This window comes from Scyliorhinus canicula, chromosome 23, assembly GCF_902713615.1.
Source record: "Scyliorhinus canicula chromosome 23, sScyCan1.1, whole genome shotgun sequence".
Taxonomy (NCBI): Eukaryota; Metazoa; Chordata; class Chondrichthyes; order Carcharhiniformes; family Scyliorhinidae; genus Scyliorhinus; species Scyliorhinus canicula.
This window is the reverse complement of record NC_052168.1, coordinates 18,164,379-18,187,861: the sequence shown is the minus strand read 5'-3', so window position 1 is coordinate 18,187,861 and position 23,483 is coordinate 18,164,379. Positions and strand designations below refer to the sequence as shown.

Genomic DNA, 23,483 nt, shown 5'->3' with positions numbered 1-23,483 from the left:
TAATACTCTGATATACCCCACACCCCTCACTGTAACACTCTGATATACCCCACACCCCTCACTGTAACACTGATATATCCCACACCCCTCACTGTAACACTGATATACCCCACACCCCTCACTGTAATACTCTGATATACCCCACACCTCTCACTGTAACACTCTGATATATCCCACACCCCTCACCATAACACTCTGATATATCCCACACCCCTCACTGTAACACTGATATACCCCACACCCCTCACTGTAACACTCTGGTATACCCCACACCCCTCACTGTAACACTCTGATATACCCCACACCCCTCACTGTAACACTCTGATATACCCCACACCCCTCACTGTAACACTCTGATATACCCCACACCCCTCACTGTAACACTCTGATATACCCCACACCCCTCACTGTAATACTCTGATATACCCCGCACCCCTCACTGTAACACTGATATACCCCACACCCCTCACTGTAATACTCTGATATACCCCACACCCCTCACTGTAACATACTGATATACCCCACACCCCTCACTGTAACACTCTGATATACCCTACACCCCTCACTGTAACATTCTGATATACCCACACCCCTCACTGTAACACTCTGATAGACCCCACACCCCTCACTGTAACATTCTGATATACCCCACACCCCTCACTGTAACACTCTGATATACCCCACACCCCTCACTGTAACACTGATATACCCCACACCCCTCACTGTAACACTCTGATATACCTCACATCCCTCACTGTAACACTCTGATATACCCCACACCCCTCACTGTAACATTCTGATATACCCCACACCCCTCACTGTAATACTCTGATATACCCCACACCCCTCACTGTAACATTCTGATATACCCCACACCCCTCACTGTAACATTCTGATATACCTCACACCCCTCACTGTAACACTCTGATACACCTCTCACTGTAACACTCTGATATACCCCACATACATTAACTGTATCTCTCTGATATACCCCACACCCTTCACTGTAATACTCTGATATAGAACATAGAATAGTACAGCACAGAACAGGCCCTTCGGCCCTCGATGTTGTGCCGAGCAATAATCACACTACTCAAACCCACATATCCACCCTATACCCGTAACCCAACAACCCCCCCTTAACCTTACTTTTTTTAGGACACTCCGGGCAATTTAGCATGGCCAATCCACCTAACCCGCACATCTTTGGACTGTGGGAGGAAACCGGAGCACCCGGAGGAAACCCACGCACACACGGGGAGGACGTGCAGACTCCGCACAGACAGTGACGTAGCCGAGAATCGAACCTGGGACCCTGGAGCTGTGAAGCATTTATGCTAACCACCATGCTACCGTGCTGCACTGATATATCTCACACCCCTCACAGTAACACTCTGATATATCCCATACCCCTCACTGTAACACTCTGACATACCCCACACCCCTCACTGTAACACTCTGATATACCCCACACCCCTCACTGTAGAACATAGAACAGTACAGCACAGAACAGGCCCTTCGGCCCTCGATGTTGTGCCGAGCAATGATCACACTACTCAAACCCACGTATCCACCCTATACCCGTAACCCAACAACCACACCCCCCCCCCCCCCCCCCCCCCACCTTACTTTTAAGGACACTACAGGCAATTTAGCATGGCCAATCCACCTAACCCGCACATCTTTGGACTGTGGGAGGAAACCGGTGCACCCGGAGGAAACCCACGCACACACGGGGAGGACGTGCAGATTCCGGACAGACAGTGACCCAGCCGGGAACCGAACCTGGGACCCTGGAGCTGTGAAGCATTTATGCTAACCACCATGCTACCGTGCTGCCCCATAACATTCTGATATACCCCACACCCCTCACTGTAACACTGATATACCCCACACCCCTCACTGTAATACTCTGATATACCCCACACCCCTCACTGTAACACTCTGATATACCCCACACCCCTCACTGTAACACTGATATACCCCACACCCCTCACTGTAACACTCTGATATACCTCACATCCCTCACTGTAACACTCTGATATACCCCACACCCCTCACTGTAACATTCTGATATACCCCACACCCCTCACTGTAATACTCTGATATACCCCACACCCCTCACTGTAACATTCTGATATACCCCACACCCCTCACTGTAACATTCTGATATACCTCACACCCCTCACTGTAACACTCTGATACACCTCTCACTGTAACACTCTGATATACCCCACATACATTAACTGTATCTCTCTGATATACCCCACACCCTTCACTGTAATACTCTGATATAGAACATAGAATAGTACAGCACAGAACAGGCCCTTCGGCCCTCGATGTTGTGCCGAGCAATAATCACACTACTCAAACCCACATATCCACCCTATACCCGTAACCCAACAACCCCCCCTTAACCTTACTTTTTTTAGGACACTCCGGGCAATTTAGCATGGCCAATCCACCTAACCCGCACATCTTTGGACTGTGGGAGGAAACCGGAGCACCCGGAGGAAACCCACGCACACACGGGGAGGACGTGCAGACTCCGCACAGACAGTGACGTAGCCGAGAATCGAACCTGGGACCCTGGAGCTGTGAAGCATTTATGCTAACCACCATGCTACCGTGCTGCACTGATATATCTCACACCCCTCACAGTAACACTCTGATATATCCCATACCCCTCACTGTAACACTCTGACATACCCCACACCCCTCACTGTAACACTCTGATATACCCCACACCCCTCACTGTAGAACATAGAACAGTACAGCACAGAACAGGCCCTTCGGCCCTCGATGTTGTGCCGAGCAATGATCACACTACTCAAACCCACGTATCCACCCTATACCCGTAACCCAACAACCACACCCCCCCCCCCCCCCCCCCCCACCTTACTTTTAAGGACACTACAGGCAATTTAGCATGGCCAATCCACCTAACCCGCACATCTTTGGACTGTGGGAGGAAACCGGTGCACCCGGAGGAAACCCACGCACACACGGGGAGGACGTGCAGATTCCGGACAGACAGTGACCCAGCCGGGAACCGAACCTGGGACCCTGGAGCTGTGAAGCATTTATGCTAACCACCATGCTACCGTGCTGCCCCATAACATTCTGATATACCCCACACCCCTCACTGTAACACTGATATACCCCACACCCCTCACTGTAATACTCTGATATACCCCACACCCCTCACTGTAACACTCTGATATATCCCACACCCCTCACCATAACACTCTGATATATCCCACACCCCTCACTGTAACACTCTGATATACCCCACACCCTTCACTGTAACTCTCTGATATACCCCACACTGTAACACTCTGATATATCCCACACCCCTCACTGTACAACTTAATCCACACACTCAATATTTGCCCCCCCCACCCCCACATCCCTCAACATAATCTTGACCCAAACCACAGAAGGTAACATTGATCTCAGACCCCTCAATATAGGATTGATCCTATTCCCCACAATGAAACAATTAGACCACACTGTAGCACTAACACCACAGCCCTTGGTATAATACTCTCCCAGAAACAGCCTGTTCCCCATGTGGATGTACTCACCCAGGTGGGCGGAGGAGTCTTTAATGTTGTCTGCAGCGCCTTTGTCCTGTAAGAAAGAGGAAATTATTTGGAGAGAACAAGGCAGTAGGTAATCCACGACTGTGATTTGTGAGCCTGGGAGGGGTATACTTCTCAGTTATTGTATGCCTATCGACATGCAGTGGATTACTGACAAGGAAGCAGAGTTACCCCATGGCTCAGGAAATGCTGGTTTCTAATGTTTGGCAGCAGTTGAACTCAGAAGCAACAGGGAGGTGCAAAGAGGAGTAATGCAGTTTCAGTGCTTGTGTTGGAATCACAACCCGGGCCTCATAGAAACATACAGTGCAAAAGGAGGCCATTCAGCCCATCACCCCTGTGTCTGCTCCTTGTTTGTTTTTCCATAAATTTAGAGTACCCAATTAATTTTTTCCAATTAAGGGGCAATTTAGTGTGGCCAATCCACCTAAGCTGCACATCTTTGGGTTGTGAAACCCACGCAGACACAGGAGAATGTGCAAACTCCACACAGACAGTGACCCAGAGCCGGGATTGAACCTGGGATCTCAACGGCGTGAGGCTGCAGTGCTAACCTCTGCACCACCATGCTGCAGCACCCCCCCCCCCCCCCCCACCCCGCGTCTTGTCTTTGAAAGAGCTGTCCAATTTAGTCTCACACACGCTCCCCAGCACGGTGCCACAGTGGTTAGTACTGCTACCTCACAGGGCTAGGGACCCAGGTTCAATTCCGGCCTTGGGTAACTGATTGTAGAGTTTGCACTTTCTGCCGTGTCTGTGGTGGGTTTCCACCGGGTGCTCCCAGAAACAGCGTGTTCCCCATGTGGGTGTACTCACCCAGGTGGGTTAAGGAGTCTTCAATGTTGTCACAGTCCAAAGGCCTGCAGGTTAGGTGGATCGGCCACGCTTTTTGCTCCTTAGTGTCCAAAAGATGTGTAGGCTAGGTTACAGGGCTAGAGCGGGGGAAGTGGGCCTAGGTAGGGTGTTCTTTCAGAGGGTCGGTGTAGACTCAATGGGCCGAGTGGCCTCCTTCTGTACTGTAGGGATTCTGTGATTCAAGGGGTTATCCCATAACAAGCAATTGTACTGGAAGTTCCTCTGGCATCTGAACCCATCAGACTTTCAGATCCTAACAACCTCCTGCATGAAAGCAATTCTGCTCATTCCCCTTTCAGTCCCTTCGCAAGTTATTTTACATCTATGACTGCGACCCACCCACTTACAGGAAGAAGGTATTGCCTTCCTGCTTGCTTGACCGAACACTCACACTTCTGAATACCTCGAGGTCTCCACAAACTTTCTAAGGAGAACAATCCCACCGTCTCCAATCTCTCCATCTAGCTGAGTTCCCACATCCTTGATATCATTCCAGTAAAAGCCTGTGGATCTTCAGAATTCCTGCACCGCAGGGCTGGGGATTCTCAGTTGCTGCCGATATTCACGGGTGCAGATGATAAGATTTTTGAACACTAAGGGAAACAAGGATTATGGGGAAAGTGGAGTTGAGGCCGAAGATCCGCCAAGGCCTCACTGAATGACGGGAGAAGGCTTGATGAGCCACTTGGCCGACTCCCGTTCCTATTTCTGACACTCTTATTTAGAAAGTCAAATGTCACATACATTTTTTAACACCATCAAAGATTTGTGAATGTGCATACCAGGTTTCTCAGCTTTTGCACCCCCCTCAAAATAGTTCCGTTTTAATGATTCATGCCTCCCCATCCGATCATTCACACATAACCGTGTTAACGTGTGTCCACCTTGTGTCTGATCATTTCACTTATCCATGTTCACTTGCTATTCACTAAGTTGCCAAGTTGATGCACGATTAATTGTACAAAGACTAGAGTTGGATACAACTGAGGCTTTATCGCTCTAAGATGTGTGGCCTCCCACAGCAGCTGGCGAAATGGCTGCTGAATGAGGACACACATATTTATACTCCGCCTACTGGGCGGAGCCAGCAGGCAGGGACTACCGGTGAACCTGCAGTGCAGGTCCTACCTTACATCACCTAATACAGGTGTAACAGTGGTTTACCACACACAAGTTTTGCACCATCCACCATTTTTGAGGTGTATACCCATAGAGTCACTGCAGTGCAGAAGACAGACATTTGACTCATCAGCGCTTCAAACACACTCATCCTCTCTCACACATATACTCATCCTCACACACACTCATCCTCACACACACTCATCCTCACACACACTCATCCTCACACACACTCATCCTCTCTCACACACACCCATCCTCACACACACTCATCCTCTCTCACACTCTCTCACACTCACTCATCCTCTCTCACACACACTCATCCTCTCTCACACTCTCTCACACACACTCATCCTCTCTCACACTCTCTCACACTCACTCATCCTCTCTCACACTCTCTCACACACACTCATCCTCTCTCACACTCTCTCACACTCACTCATCCTCACACACACTCATCCTCACACACATACTCACCTCACACACTCATCCTCACACACACTCATCCTCTCTCACACTCACTCATCCTCACACACACTCATCCTCACACACATACTCACCTCACACACTCATCCTCACACACACTCATCCTCTCTCACACTCTCTCACACTCACTCATCCTCACACACACTCATCCTCACACACATACTCACCTCACACACTCATCCTCACACACACTCATCCTCTCTCACACTCTCTCACACTCACTCATCCTCACACACACTCATCCTCACACGCACACTCACCTCACACACTCATCCTCTCTCACACTCTCTCACAAACACTCATCCTCTCTCACACACATACTCACCTCACACACACTCATCCTCACACACATACTCACCTCACACACTCATCCTCTCTCACACTCTCTCACAAACACTCATCCTCTCTCACACACATACTCACCTCACACACATTCATCCTCACACACACATTCATCCTCTCTCACACGCACACTCACCTCACACACTCACCTCACACACTCATCCTCACACACTCATCCTCACACACACACTCTCCTCACACACACTCATCTCACACACACTCATCCTCACACACTCATCCTCACACACACTCATCCTCACTCACACTCATCCTCACACACTCATCCTCACACAATCATCACGCTCATCCTCACACACACACTGACCCTCACACACTCATCCTCACACACACACTCATCCTCACACACACACTCATCCTCACACACATACTCACCTCACACACACATCCCCACACACACACTCATCCTCTCTCACAAACACTCATCCTCTCTCACACGCACACTCACCTCACACACTCATCCTCACACACTCATCCTCACACACACTCATCCTCACTCACACACTCATCCTCACACACACACTCTCCTCACACACACACTCACCTCACACACTCATCCTCACACACTCATCCTCACACACACTCATCCTCACTCACACACTAATCCTCACACACACAGTCTCCTCACACACACTCACCTCACACACTCACCTCACACACACTCATCCTCACACACTCACCTTCACACACTCACCCTCACACACTCATCCTCACACACACTCACTCTCACACACTCATCCTCACACACTCACCCTCACACACACTCATCCTCACACTCATGCTCACACACTCATCCTCACACACCCATCCTCTCACACACTCATCCTCACACACTCATCCTCACACACTCACCCTCACACACACTCATCCTCACACTCATGCTCACACACTCATCCTCACACAATCCTCACACACACACTCATCCTCACAAACTCATCCTCACAAACTCATCCTCACACACTCATCTTCACACACTCATCCTCACACACTCATCCTCACACAACCCTCACACACTCATCACACTCTCCTCACACACTCACTCACCTCACACACTCATCCTCACACACTCATCTTCACACACTCATCCTCACATACTCATCCTCACACACACACTCATTCTCACCACACTCATCCTCACACAATCCTCACACTCATCCTCACACACACACACTCATCCTCACACACACACTCATCCTCACACACACTCATCCTCACACACACACTCATCCTCACACGCACACTCACCTCACACACTCATCCTCACACACACACTCTTCTCACACACACACTCACTTCACACACTCATCCTCACACACTCATCCTCACACACACTCATCCTCACTCACACACTCATCCTCACACACACATATCCTCACACACACTCAACCTCACACAATCCTCACACACACACTCATCCTCTCACACACACTCATCCTCACACACACACTCACCCTCACACACTCATCGTCACACACTCATCCTCACTCACTCATCCTCACACACACACACTCATCCTCACACAATCCTCACACATACACTCACCCTCACACACTCATCCTCACACACTCATCCTCACACGCATCCTCACACACTCATCACACTCTCCTCACACACTCACTCACCTCACACACTCATCCTCACACAATCCTCACACACTCATCTTCACACACTCATCCTCACACAATCCTCACACACTCATCCTCACACACACACACACATCCTCACACACACACACTCATCCTCACACACCTCATCCTCACACACACACTCATCCTCTCAAACACACACTCATCCCCACGCACACACACACACTCATCCTCACACACACACACACTCATCCTCACACACACACACACACACACACACACACTCATCCTCACACACACTCATCCTCTAACACACACATTCATCCTCTCACACACACACTCATCCTCACACACACATTCATCCTCACACACTCACACTCATCCTCACACACTCAAACTCATCCTCACACACACACACACACTCATCCTCACACACACACATTCATCCTCTCACACACACACTCATCCTCACACACTCACACTCATCCTCACAAACTCAAACTCATCCTCACACACACACACTCATCCTCACACACTCATCCTCACACACACACACATCCACACACACACACTCATCCTCACACACACACTCATCCTCACACACACACTCATCCTCACACACACACACTCATCCTCACACCCACACTCATCCTCACACACACACTCATCCTCACACACACACACACACTCATCCTCACACACACACTCATCCTCACACACACACACTCATCCTCACACACACACTCATCCTCACACACACATCCTCACACACACTCATCCTCACACACACACACTCATCCTCACACACACACACACACTCATCCTCACACACACACTCATCCTCACACACACACTCATCCTCACACACACTCATCCTCACACACACACACACTCATCCTCACACACACACTCATCCTCACACACACACTCATCCTCACACACACACACTCATCCTCACACACACACTCATCCTCACACACACACGCATCCTCACACACACACACATCCTCACACACACACACAAACTCATCCTCACACACACTCATCCTCACAGACACACACACACACTCATCCTCACACACACACAATCATCCTCACACACACTCATCCTCACACACACACACACACACACACACATCCTTACACACACACATCCTCACAAACACACACGCATCCTCACACACACACACAATCATCCTCACACACTCATCCTCACACACACACACATACACACACACTCATCCTCACACACACACATCCTCACAAACACACACTCATCCTCACACACACACATCCTCACAAACACACACTCATCCTCACACACACACACTCATCCTCACACACACAATCATCCTCACACACACACACTCATCCTCACACACACACTCATCCTCACACACACATCCTCACACACACTCATCCTCACACACACACACTCATCCTCACCCACACACACACACACTCATCCTCACACACACACATACTCATCCTCACACACACACACTGATCCTCACACACACACACTGATCCTCACACACACACTCATCCTCACACACACACACACTCATCCTCACAGACACACACTCATCCTCACACACACACACTCATCCTCACACACACTCATCCTCACACACACACACTCATCCTCACACACACTCATCCTCACACACACACACATCCTCACACACACACTCATCCTCACACACACACACTCATCCTCACACACACACTCATCCTCACACACACACTCATCCTCACACACACACTCATCCTCACACACACACTCATCCTCACACACACACTCATCCTCACACACACACACACACACACACACTCATCCTCACACACACACACTCATCCTCACACACACACACTCATCCTCACACACACACACATTCATCCTCACACACACATTCTCACACACACACTCTCATCCTCACACACATACACATACTCATTCTCACACTCACTCATCCTCACACACACACACTCATCCTCACACACACACACACTCATCCTCACACACATACACACACTCATTCTCACACACACACACACTCATCCTCACACACACACTCATCCTCACACACACACACACTCATCCTCACACACACACACACTCATCCTCACACACATACACACTCATCCTCACACACACACACTCATCCTCACACACACACACATCCATCCTCACATACACACACACACACTCATCCTCACACACACACACTCATCCTCACACACACACACATCCATCCTCACACACACACACACACTCATCCTCACACACACACACATCCATCCTCACACACACACACACACACACACTCATCCTCACACACACACACACACACACACCCACACTCACCTCTCTGTGGCTTGTATCCTCCTCCTCCAAGACGAAGAGCTTGTGACTGTCGGTTGTCCCCGCCGCAGCCTCTTCCTGCTGCTGCCACTCCTCACTGCTGCCTTGCCCTGGTGATACCGCTGCTCTGTCACGCCACCCCTTCTCGCCGCCTTTTCTTGCCGTTGGCTCTCGATCCAGGAACAATCCATTCTGTGGGCCTCGGGCTCTTCTGCTCGGGAAAAAGCTGGATGGAATAAATGAAATCAGAGAACTGTGAGGCAATGACGGGGCTTTTGGGGAGAGGAGAGAAGGACTGGCGAGGGCCCTCATTCAACTGTGCACAGATCGGAGAACAAAACATTGCAAGGAAGGTCCCAGTGATTATGCTGGGTCAAGCACGGGGGGGTGGGGGGGGTGGGGTAGCTGCTCTGCCACATGCAGGCCACCCACCTCTGGTAACAACGATCTTTATTGTCACAAGCAGGCTTACATTAGCACTGCAAGGAAGTTACTGTGTAAAGCCTCTCGTCGCCACATTCCGGCGCCTGTTCGGGTACACAGTGGGAGAATTCAGAATGTCCAATTCACCTAACAAGTACGTCTTTCGGGACTTGTGGGAGGAAACCGGAGCACCCGGAGGAAACCCACGCAGACACGGGGGGGGGGGGGGGGGGGGGGGGGGGGGAATGTGCAGAGTCCGCACAGACAGTGACCTGGGACCCAGACGCTGTGAAGCGACAGTGTCACCCACTGTGCTACCGTGCTGCCCTCAAAGGCTAGTGGCGCGTACGAGGATGCAGCTGACGTTGGCAGGGGCCTGCCTGCCGGTTAAGCCTCTTGCTCAGTGGGCCGCGTTGCCACGGGCCTGCCTGCCGGTTAAGCCTCTTGCTCAGTGGGCCGCGTTGCCACGGGCCTGCCTGCCGGTTAAGCCTCTTGCTCAGTGGGCCGCGTTGCCACGGGCCTGCCTGCCGGTTAAGCCTCTTGCTCAGTGGGCCGCGCCACTAACCTTTTCGGCTTCTGCTGCGGCAACAGTTTCTGCCTCATCTCCTTCAGCTTCAGCACGTTCTGGAATCCCGCTTCAATCACATCGCTGTAGGTAGCAGCATCGTCTGTAAATACACTAGTTAGGGAAAAAGCGGGGAGGGAGGGATCTTTACAGGATTCATTCTCGATCAATCAAAGCTTTTTAAAAAATAAATTTAGAGTCATTTTTTCCAATTAAGGGGCAATTTAGCGTGGCCAATCCACCTACCCTGCACATCTTTGGGTTGTGGGGGCGAAACCCACGCAGACAGGAGGAGAATGTGCAAACTCCACACGGACAGTGACCCAGAGCCGGGACCGAACCCGGGACATCAGCGCCGTGACACAGCGCCACCGTGCCGCCCCTTCAACCAATCAAAGCTTACTCTTCCTCTTTCTTGTAGTCTGGGACAGATAATGTTGGCGGCACACGGTTGCCTCTTTGCTTTGTCCATTGATCTCAAACGTCCAGAGACAGTTACAGAGGGAGGGAACGGGGGAGATGGCTCCAATAATGTCTGCGTAAAGGGGACCATGGATAGGACAGGGCAGCAATAAGGACTCACCAAGCAAGGGGAGGTGGTCCAGAATTGAGGCTGCCAACTTAGAAACGCCGGAATTTAAATAAAAGGGGAGGGGGAAACACATCTTTTAGCGCCCTGCGTCCCCTCAAACAACCAGGCCATATTAGACCCGGCTAGGGTTTGGTGTAGTTTCTGTCCTGACATTTCAGTGATAGGGGTGGGGGCAGGACTTTCCTCCGCACACCCTGGAAATTCTGAAGATCCGGCAAGGAGCCAATCAGTTTATCACCCCCCCCCCCCCCTCCCCCCCCCCCCCCTCCCCAACGTGGACCTCCCTCTCTCACTCCTCCACAGAGGAGAGGCTCCACCCCACCCCCCCATGCTGCCGTCTCCCTTACCCCCAAACCCAAATCCTCTTGCTACAACAGGTGGTGGTGGTTGGGGTGGACGGGGGGGGGGGGGGGGGGGGCTCCGTGGTGCTCACCCTGCTGAGAATATCCTTTGCTAACCTTATCTTCCTGTAGAAAGTCCTTTTTGTTGTACTTTGCGTTATATTTGTTCATTTTCTTTTACAGGTTCAGTAGCTCTATTTCTTCTCTTTATTTAACCTGCCTTTAGTATTATTTTTTCCAATTTGTCAATTGTCTGCTCATACATATCACAGCTTGGACATATTATTTCTTTCTCTTATACGAATGGGTTTAGATTTGTAACCTTCCCCATTCCCTGTTTAAATATTACTCATGTTCTACTCACTATTCTCCCTCCAATTTAACCTGGGAAAGATTGCATAGAATCTGCACTGCAGAATAGGCTATTTGGTTCATCGAATCTGCACCGAACCTCTGAAAGAGCACCACACCTAGGCCCACTCACCTGCCCTATCCCCATAACCCCAAGCATTGATCACAGCCAATCCACCTAACCTGCTGCCTCACAGCGCCAGGGACCTGGGTTCAAATCCGGCTGTGGGTCACTGTTTGTGCGGAGTCTGCACGTTCTCCCCACTGTCCGCGTGGGTTTCCTCCAGGCGCTCCGGTTTCCTCCCAAAGTCCAAAGATGTGCAGGTTAGGTGGGGTTGTGGGGATAGGGCGAGGGGAGTGGGCATAGGTAGGGTGCTCTTTCAGAGGGTCGGCGCAGACTCAATGGGCTGAATGGTCTCCTTCTGCACTGTACGGATTTTATGGAATTTGAACCCATTCGCCCTGGCCCCTGGATTATTAGTCCAGCGATAGGGCAGCACGGTAGCATTGTGGATAGCACGGTAGCATTGTGGATAGCACAATTGCTTCACAGTTCCAGGGTCCCAGGTTTGATTCCGGCTTGGGTCACTGTCTGTACGGAGTCTGCACATCCTCCCCGTGTGTGCGTGGGTTTCCTCCGGGTGCTCCGGTTTCCTCCCACAGTCCAAAGATGTGCAGGTTAGGTGGATTGGCCATGATAAATTGCCCTTAGGGTCCAAAATTGACCTTAGTGTTGGGTGGGGTTACTGGGTTATGGGGATATGGTGGAGGTGTTGACCTTGGGTAGAGTGCTCTTTCCAAGAGCCGGTGCAGACTCGATGGGCCGAATGGCCTCCTTCTGCACTGTAAATTCTATGATAATCTATAAATATTACACTATGTCACCATCTTTTCTTCTGCCGAATATCTCTCTGTTGGGCAATGTTTTTGCAGAGGGTTACAGTTTAAACCACTTCTCTAGTTAGCTCTTTACACTGGGGTGCTCCGATATTACCTTTAATTAATTTCTTCGGCCTTCCCTTTATTGTCCTCAAGGTTTCACATTCAGGTTATTTGAATGCCAGTCCTGATCCAGCACCAGAAATGTTAAAAGTTATGTCTCAAAAAGATTCACTTTAACCAGCGACTCTGCAACTCTTTGTATCCAGAATGCCCTGCCTCAGACTGTGGCGGAGGCAGGGTGGGATTGAGGCCGGCAAAAGGAGCGTTATCAAAATTTACGGGGCTACAGGGAAAAGGCAGGTGTGTGTTCCTTGGTGAATTGTTCTTTCAGAGGGCTAGCACAGACACCACAGGCTGAATGGCCTTCCTTTGTGCATGTACGGTCCAGATTGGACGCACATCATAATCATAACCTTTTATTGTCACAAGTATGAGGTTACTTTGAAAAGCCCCTAGTCGCCACATTCCAGGGGCCTGTTCGGGTAAGCTGGTATGGGAATTTAACCCACGCTGCTGGCCTTGTTCTGTATCACAAGCCAGCTGTCTAGCCCACTGAGCTGAACCAGCTACCATTTCCTTTCATTTCACGCCCTCTGCCTCCTACTCCAGCCCCTGCCTGCCATTGCCCCGGTCAGTTAGGAAGCTGTGCTTTCCAGTGCTTATATTGTGCCATCCAGCTGTCACTGTGGGGCTGTGCAATGCAACAGAGAGTAGGTAAACCACAGGGAAATTCTGCAAACATTCTCTCTACTGACAGTGAGAAGCCAACAGCTCGGAATGACATTTGGAGGTTATGCAAGGGAAGTTCCCTTATTTTGTTTTTGGTGGAGAACGGAACCAGGAAAAGGATATGGAGGCAAGCGTTGAATCTCTGTCCTTGTTACATAGACGTTTTTTCCAGCTTGTGGCTCCAGCTTTAAGCGTTGGAGGAAGTTCAGAACAAGAGGGCTAAGGCCAGACAAATTAAACAAATTCTTCATGAATTCCGCTCCTCGTCCGGCGACATGTGACTGTGAAGAGGAAACAGCTCATTAAACAGGCAGGTCTGTCAGTGTCACCACCCCACATAGGGTCAGTGTGACCCCCCCCACACAGGGTCAGTATCACCTCCCCACACAGGGTCAGTGTCACCCCCCCCCCCCCCCCACACAGGGTCAGTATCACCTCCCCACACAGGGTCAGTGTCACCCCCCCCCCCCCCCACACAGGGTCAGTATCACCTCCGCACACAGGGTCAGTGTGACCCCCCCCCACACAGGGTCAGTGTGACCCCCCCCCACACAGGGTCAGTGTGACCCCCCCCACACAGGGTCAGTGTGACCCCACAGAGGGTCAGTGTCACCCCCACCCCCCACACAGGGTCAGTATCACCTCCGCACACAGGGTCAGTGTGACCCCACAGAGGGTCAGTGTCACCCCCCCCCCCACACAGGGTCAGTGTGACCCCCCCACACACAGGGTCAGTGTGACCCCCCCACACAGGGTCAGTGTCACCCCCCACACACAGGGTCAGTGTGACCCCCCCCACACAGGGTCAGTGTCACCCCCCCCCCCACACAGGGTCAGTGTGAACCCCACACAGGGTCAGTGTCAACCCCCCACACAGGGTCAGTGTCACCCCCCCCCCCCACACAGGGTCAGTGTCAACCCCCCACACAGGGTCAGTGTCACCCCCCCCCCCCACACAGGGTCAGTGTCAACCCCCCACACAGGGTCAGTGTGACCCCCACACAGGGTCAGTGTCAACCCCACACAGGGTCAGTGTGACCCCCCCCCCCCACACACAGGGTCAGTGTGACCCCCCCCCCCCACACACAGGGTCAGTGTGACCCCCCCACACACAGGGTCAGTGTGACCCCCCCCCACACACAGGGTCAGTGTGACCCCCCCACACAGGGTCAGTGTGACCCCCCCACACACAGGGTCAGTGTGACCCCCCCACACAGGGTCAGTGTGACCCCCCCACACAGGGTCAGTGTGACCCCCCCACACAGGGTCAGTGTGACCCCCCCCCCCACACACAGGGTCAGTGTGACCTCCCCACACAGGGTCAGTGTGACCCCCCCACACACAGGGTCAGTGTGACCCCCCCACACACAGGGTCAGTGTGACCCCCCCCCCCCACACACAGGGTCAGTGTGACCCCCCCACACACAGGGTCAGTGTAACCCCCCCCCACACAGGGTCAGTGTGACCCCCCCACACAGGGTCAGTGTGACCCCCCACACAGGGTCAGTGTGACCTCCCCACACAGGGTCAGTGTGACCCCCACACAGGGTCAGTGTGACCCCCACACAGGGTCAGTGTGACCTCCCCACACAGGGTCAGTCACCCCCACACAGGGTCAGTGTGACCGCCCCACACAGGGTCAGTGTGACCCCCCCACACAGGGTCAGTGTGACCGCCCCACACAGGGTCAGTGTCACCTCCCCCCACACAGGGTCAGTGTGACACACGCCACAGGGTCAGTGTGACCCCCACACAGGGTCAGTGTGACCCCCCCACACAGGGTCAGTGTGACCCCCACACAGGGTCAGTGTCACCTCCCCCCACACAGGGTCAGTGTGACCCCCCCCCCCACAGGGTCAGTGTGACCCCCCCACACAGGGTCAGTGTGACCCCCCCCCCCCACAGGGTCAGTGTGACCCCCCCACAGGGTCAGTGTCACCCCCCCACACAGGGTCAGTGTGACCCCCCCACACAGGGTCAGTGTGACCCCCCCACACAGGGTCAGTGTGACCCCCCCACACAGGGTCAGTGTCACCTCCCCCCACACAGGGTCAGTGTGACCCCCCCCCCCCCACACAGGTTCAGTGTCACCTCCCCACACAGCTCAGTGTGACCCGCCACACAGGGTCAGTGTGACCCTCCCCCCACAGGGTCAGTGTGACCCCCACACAGGGTCAGTGTGACCCCCACACAGGGTCAGTGTGACCTCCCCACGCAGGGCAGCACGGTAGCATGGTGGTTAGCATAAATGCTTCACAGCTCCAGGGTCCCTGGTTCGATTCCCGGCTGGGTCACTGTCTGTGTGGAGTCTGCACGTCCTCCCCGTGTGTGCGTGGGTTTCCTCCGGGTGCTCCGGTTTCCTCCCACAGTCCAAAGATGTGCGGGTTAGGTGGATTGGCCATGCTAAATTGCCCGTAGTGTCCTAATAGTAAGGTTAAGGGGGCAGTTGTTGGGTTACAGGTATAGGGTGGATATGTGGGTTTGAGTGGGGTGATCATTGTTCGGCACAACATCGAGGGCCGAAGGGCCTGTTCTGTGCTGTACTGTTCTATGTTCTATGTCAGTGTGATCTCCCCACAGGGTCAGTGTGACCCCCCACACAGGGTCAGTGTGACCCCCACACAGGGTCAGTGTGACCCCCACACAGGGTCAGTGTGACCTCCCCACAGGGTCAGTGTCACCCCCCCACACAGGGTCAGTGTGACCCCCACACAGGGTCAGTGTGACCCCCCACACAGGGTCAGTGTGACCCCCCCCCACACAGGGTCAGTGTGACCCCCCCACACAGGGTCAGTGTGACCCCCACACAGGGTCAGTGTGACCCCCCACACAGGGTCAGTGTGACCCCCCCCCACACAGGGTCAGTGTGACCCCCACACAGGGTCAGTGTGACCCCCCACACAGGGTCAGTGTGACCGCCCCACGCAGGGTCAGTGTCACCTCCCCACAGGGTCAGTGTCACCCCCCCACACAGGGTCAGTGTCACCACCCCACACAGGGTCAGTGTCACCACCCCACACAGGGTCAGTGTCACCACCCCACACAGGGTCAGTGTCACCCCCCCACACAGGGGACAGGAGCGACCAGATGCTGCGATGAACCAAACCTTTAGGTTAGTGGATGGGATTTATATTGTCAGAGTGGTCAATATACTGCCTCATGATCCAGACCAATGGAGGCCGTTACATCAAACAAGAGACGATGGAACTGTTGCTCGGAATGGGAGAGTAAGAACTGACTTCAACTCCTGACCTGGGTGAGGCTGAAGAAAGGTTCAAACCCAATTCCACACACAGTAACAGGAAGGGTATTACTGTGTTGGAGGGGGCAGTGGGAACAGAATGGGCAACATCAAGGGGTGATTCAGGGTATCAGAAGAACAGGAAATCTAGAGGGACCTTTCCAAACGAATGGGTAACTGATGTGGGGGAGAAGTCACCAGAGAACGATTGACGTCAACAGTGCAAAATGGGGTTAAAGAGACAATGTAAGCAGTCCGGAACAAAAGGAACTGTGTGATATTGTAGGGAGGTGGGTAGATGGGATTGCTGGATGTGGTAAGAAGGAAGATTGAGAGAATTGGTGAGAATATAGAGAGTTGAGGTTGAGGGATAGGGTCAAAATGCAGATGAGAAAACAGATGGTTGGACCTGTAAATTCTACAGTGCCAGTGTCCCTGTTATACCCACACAACTTTACAGGGAGCCGGAGAGGCGTTGGTTAGGTGGCCCTCTCCCGTGGCCCGGTTAAAGGCCGCATCCTACCTCCACTCTGATATAATCTGCACCCAACATGTAGCCCAGCCGATTTAACCCCATGAGCTGCTGGTCAGTGAAAGGGTGGTGGTACCTCCTTCCCGGGCTCCTTGTGTCAACCGGAGGCATCCATCCCACAATTCTGCCTCCACACATCCACACTCTCATTCATTGGATGTGGGTATCGCTGGCTAGGCCAGCATTTATTTCCCATCCCTAATTTCCCTCGAGAAAGTGGTGGTGAGCCCAGGGCCGGCTCAAGGTACCGGTAACTGTGGCAGTCGCCCGGGGCGCCATGTGCTAGGGGGGCGCCATCAACAAGTGCGTGACCGGCGTCAGAGACCTGCCGACAGAGAGACCGGCCCGCCGATTGGTGAGTCCCGATCATATAACCAGGTCACTCTGGCCCCCCCCACCCCCGCCCGCCCACGACCCCCCCTCCCCCGACCCCCCCCGCCCCCGACCCGACCCCCGCCCCCCGACCCCCCCGCCCCCCCGACCCGACCCCCACCCCGACCGCCCCCCCGACCCGACCCCCACCCCGACCCCGACCCCCCCCGCCCCCGACCCAACCCCCCCGACCCCGACCCCCCCGACACCGACCCCCACCCCGACCCGACCCCCCCCCCGACCCCGACCCCCCCCCGACCCCGACCCCCCCCGACCCCACCCCCCAGGACCCCGACCCGACCCCCCCCCCGTACCCCGACCCCCCCCCGACCCCGACCCGTTCCGACCCCGACCCGTTCCGACCCCCCCCACCCGATCCGACCCCCCCGACCCGATCCGACCCCCCCGACCCGATCCGACCCCCCCCCCGACCCGACCCCCCGACCCGATCCGACCCCCCGACCCGATTCAACCCCCCCCCGACCCGATCCGACCCCCCCCGACCCGATCCGACCCCCCCGACCCGATCCGACCCGATCCGACCCCCCCCCCCCCCGACCCGATCCGACCACCCCCGAAGGGCGCCGAAGTTCAGCTTGCCCGGGGCGCCAGCAACCCTAGGGCCGGCGCTGAGTGAGCCTCCTTCTCGAACCGCCCCAGCCCACAGTGTTGTTCGGAAGGGAGCTCCAGGACTTTGACCCAGCGACAGTGCCTCCCATGCCTCTTGCTGGGGCCCATCGGCCTGGCCCAGGAGAGATCTCAGACTTCTCCGAATGTGACGGCCCAGTGTTGCACCTACCTGCAGTACCAACAGTCGCCACCACTCTTTCTCGGTGCTGCCCTCCAGCCCATAAGGGGAAGGCCAAGGGGTGAAAATGTGCCCCATGCGATTAGTGGCTGGGGTGAGAAGGGAAGTTGAATGGTTGAGTGAGAAGGTGGGTGTTGGAGTTGGCGGATATGGTGAGACAACTACGTGGTTTCACGAACAATGTGAGAAAGTGGGTAGCTGGGATTAAGGGTTATTGACAAGTGGAGGACGGTTTGAGCAATTTAGTGAGCGTAGGATTGGAGGGCGGGGTTTGGAAGTAATGGCGAGATAGTCAACATTTTTGGAAGTTAAGAAAATGGTTGGCCGTGCTTCTTGGGTGAAGCTTACATCCAACTGCGCAATGCAGTCCTGTTGGATTGGTAACAAAAAGGAACCAGGTTACATCTGTGCTTTGAGGCCCCAAATGTGTGTTCTCAGGTCAATGTCAAAGAGTCCATATTAGTGTGTCTCACCTGTTTGCGAGGGGCAACTTGTGCCAATCTAAAGCTGCTCGTACTCATCTTTCTACCCGATTGGTGCTTACCTAGAATAAAAAAGACATGGAATGCTGAGAGAGCTCGGTATTTTAATGTTTCCACACAAAGGGCAAAACCTGGAAATGGGGCATCGGGCACTGGTTTTAGTAGAAATGTATAGGGAGTAGGTTCCTGGGGTCAGAATGTCCTGAACTAGTTCATAAAATATATAATTTCAGAGGATGTGGGTGTTGCTGGCTAAGCCAGCATTTCCTGCTCATCCTAAATTGCCCTTGAAGTGCTGGTGAGCCACCTTCTTGAACTGTTGAACGTCCATGTGGTGTAGGTACACCCACAGTGCTGTTAGGAGGAGTGTTCCAGGGTTTTGTCCCAGTAACAGTGAAGGAATGCCGATATAGTTCCAAGTCAGGATGGCGTGTGGCTTGGAGGCGAGTTTGCAGGTGGTGGGGTTCCCATGTATCCTCCTGCCCTTGTCCATCTATGTGGTAGAGGTCACAGGTTTGGAAAGTGCTGCCTAAGGAGCCTTGGTGAGTTGCTGCAGTGCATCTTGTGGATGGTACACACGGCTGCCGCTGTGCGTCGGTGGTGGAGGGAGTTGATATTTAAGGTGTCGGATAGGATGCCAATCAAATGGGCTGCTTTGTCCTGGATTGTGTTGAGCTCCTTAAGTATTGTTGGCGCGGCACTCATCCAGGCAAGTGGGGAGTGTTCCATCACATTCCTGACTTGTGCCTTGTAGATGATGGACAGGCTTTGGGGTGTGTGGTGGTATGAATAGGAGCACTGCCATTGGTGCAGAGCACTGGTTTCCCATTGGCTCTGGCTGGTCATGTGCCTCTCGGCTGATTGGCTGGGACTAGTCATGTGACTGCTCACCAATTGGTCGAGAGGCAAGTAGACCCCGCCTCCGAGGCGGGGTATAAGTACCCAGAGTTCCCGGCGGTCGGCCTTTCACTGTAGTCGACCAGCGGGCTAACATCTAGCTAATTAAAGCCTAGGTTTGGACCTTCATCGTGTCTCGCGTCCAACTGATGGTACATCAGGGTGTCAGGTTATTCACTATAGAATTCCCAGCCTCTAACCTGCTCTTAGAGCCCATACAGTGCAGAAGGAGGCCATTCAGCCCATCGAGCCTGCACCACCCCTGAAAGAGACCACACCCAGGCTCAAATGGGCAGCACAGTAGCATTGTGGATAGCACAATCGCTTCACAGCTCCAGGGTCCCAGGTTCTATTCCGGCTTGGGTCACTGTCTGTGCAGAGTCTGCACATCCTCCCCGTGTATGCGTGGGTTTCCTCCGGGTGCTCCGGTTTCCTCCCACAGTCCAAAGATGTGCAGGTTAGGTGGATTGGCCATGCTAAATTGCCCTTAGTGTCCAAAATTGCCCTTAGTGTTGGGTGGGGTTACTGGGTTATGGGGATAGGGTGGAGGTGTTGACCTTGGGTAGGATGCTCTTTCCAAGAGCCGGTGCAGACTCGATGGGCCGAATGGCCTCCTACTGCACTGTAAATTCTATATATTCTATATAAATCCCACCTTATGCCCGTATCCTAACCTAGGGACAATTTAGCATGGCCAAGCCATCTAACCTGCACATCTTTAGACTGGATTGTAGTTTTGGGGTACGGGAGATTGAGAGTATAGAGGTCAGGAGCACAGATTTGACTTCGCAGGAGGGTGCCAGTGTTCAGGTAGGTGGTTTGAAGTGTGTCTACTTCAATGCCAGGAGTATACGAAATAAGGTAGGGGAACTGGCAGCATGGGTTGGTACCTGGGACTTCGATGTTGTGGCCATTTAAGAGACATGGATAGAGCAGGGACAGGAATGGTTGTTGCAGGTTCCGGGGTTTAGGTGTTTTAGTAAGCTCAGAGAAGGGGGCAAAAGAGGGGGAGGTGTGGCGCTGCTAGTCAAGGACAGTATTACGGTGGCGGAAAGGATGCTAGATGGGGACTCTTCTTCTGAGGTAGTATGGGCTGAGGTTAGAAACAGGAAAGGAGAGGTCACCCTGTTGGGAGTTTTCTATAGGCCACCTAATAGTTCTAGGGATGTAGAGGAAAGGATGGCGAAGATGATTCTGGAAAAGAGCGTAAGTAACAGGGTAGTTGTTATGGGAGACTTTAACTTTCCAAATATTGACTGGAAAAGATATAGTTCGAGTACATTAGATGGGTCATTCTTTGTACAATGTGTGCAGGAGGGTTTCCTGACACAATATGTTGACAGGCCAACAAGAGGCGAGGCCACATTGGATTTGGTTTTGGGTAATGAACCAGGCCAGGTGTTAGATCTGGAGGTAGGTGAGCACTTTGGAAACAGTGACCACAATTCGGTGACCTTTACGTTAGTGATGGAAAGGGATAAGTATACCCCGCAGGGCAAGAGTTATAGCTGGGGGAAGGGCAATTATGATGCCATTAGACATGACTTAGGATGTGTTGGTTGGAGAAGTAGGCTGCAAGGGTTGGGCACACTGGATATGTGGAGCTTGTTCAAGGAACAGCTATTGCATGTTCTTGATAAGTACGTACCAGTCAGGCAGGGAGGAAGGGGTCGAGCGAGGGAACCGTGGTTTACCAAAGAAGTGGAATCTCTTGTTAAGAGGAAGAAGGAGGCCTATGTGAAGATGAGGCGTGAAGTTTCAGTTGGGGCGCTTGATAGTTACAAGGAAGCGAGGAAGGATCTAAAGAGAGAGCTGAGACGAGCAAGGAGGGGACATGAGAAGTCTTTGGCAGGTAGGATCAAGGAAAACCCAAAAGCTTTCTATAGGTATGTCAGGAATAAAAGAATGACTAGGGTAAGAGTAGGGCCAGTCAAGGACAGTGGTGGGAAGTTGTGTGTGGAGGCTGAGGAGATAAGCGAGATACTAAATGAATACTTTTCGTCAGTATTCACTCAAGAAAAAGATAATATTGTGGAGGAGAATGCTGAGACCCAGGCTATTAGAATAGATGGCATTGAGGTGTGTAGGGAAGAAGTGTTGGCAATTCTGGACAAGGTGAAAATAGATAAGTCCCCGGGGCCTGATGGGATTTATCCTAGGATTCTCTGGGAAGCCAGGGAAGAGATTGCTGAGCCTTTGGCTTTGATTTTTAGGTCATCATTGGCTACAGGAATAGTGCCAGAGGACTGGAGGATAGCAAATATGGTCCCTTTGTTCAAGAAGGGGAGTAGAGATAACCCCGGTAACTATAGGCCGGTGAGCCTAACGTCTGTGGTGGGTAAAGTCTTGGAGAGGATTATAAAAGATACGATTTATAATCATCTAGATAGGAATAATATGATTAGGGACAGTCAGCATGGTTTTGTGAAGGGTAGGTCATGCCTCACAAACCTTATCGAGTTCTTTGAGAAGGTGACTGAACAGGTAGACGAGGGTAGAGCAGTTGATGTGGTGTATATGGATTTCAGTAAAGCGTTTGATAAGGTTCCCCACGGTCGGCTATTGCAGAAAATACGGAGGCTGGGGATTGAGGGTGATTTAGAGATGTGGATCAGAAATTGGCTAGTTGAAAGAAGACAGAGAGTGGTAGTTGATGGGAAATGTTCAGAATGGAGTTCAGTTACGAGTGGCGTACCACAAGGATCTGTTCTGGGGCCGTTGCTGTTTGTCATTTTTATAAATGACCTAGAGGAGGGCGCAGAAGGATGGGTGAGTAAATTTGCAAACGACACTAAAGTTGGTGGAGTTGTAGACAGTGCGGAAGGATGTTGC

General features: G+C 52.6%; 1 protein-coding gene across 3 annotated transcripts in view; it reads right to left on the bottom strand.

Moving 5' to 3' along the window:
- Positions 1-23,483, bottom strand: part of LOC119956444 (protein FAM227A-like) — an 87,983-nt gene that overhangs the window by 605 nt on the left and 63,895 nt on the right. For all 3 annotated transcript variants that reach the window (XM_038783689.1, XM_038783688.1, XM_038783691.1), the window contains 5 exons: positions 19,746-19,816; positions 14,443-14,600; positions 11,365-11,469; positions 10,380-10,602; positions 3,588-3,633 (listed from right to left, as the gene is read on the bottom strand). In XM_038783689.1, the coding sequence (XP_038639617.1) occupies positions 3,588-3,633; positions 10,380-10,602; positions 11,365-11,469; positions 14,443-14,600; positions 19,746-19,816 (603 nt within the window). The remainder of the gene's footprint in view (positions 1-3,587; positions 3,634-10,379; positions 10,603-11,364; positions 11,470-14,442; positions 14,601-19,745; positions 19,817-23,483) is intronic.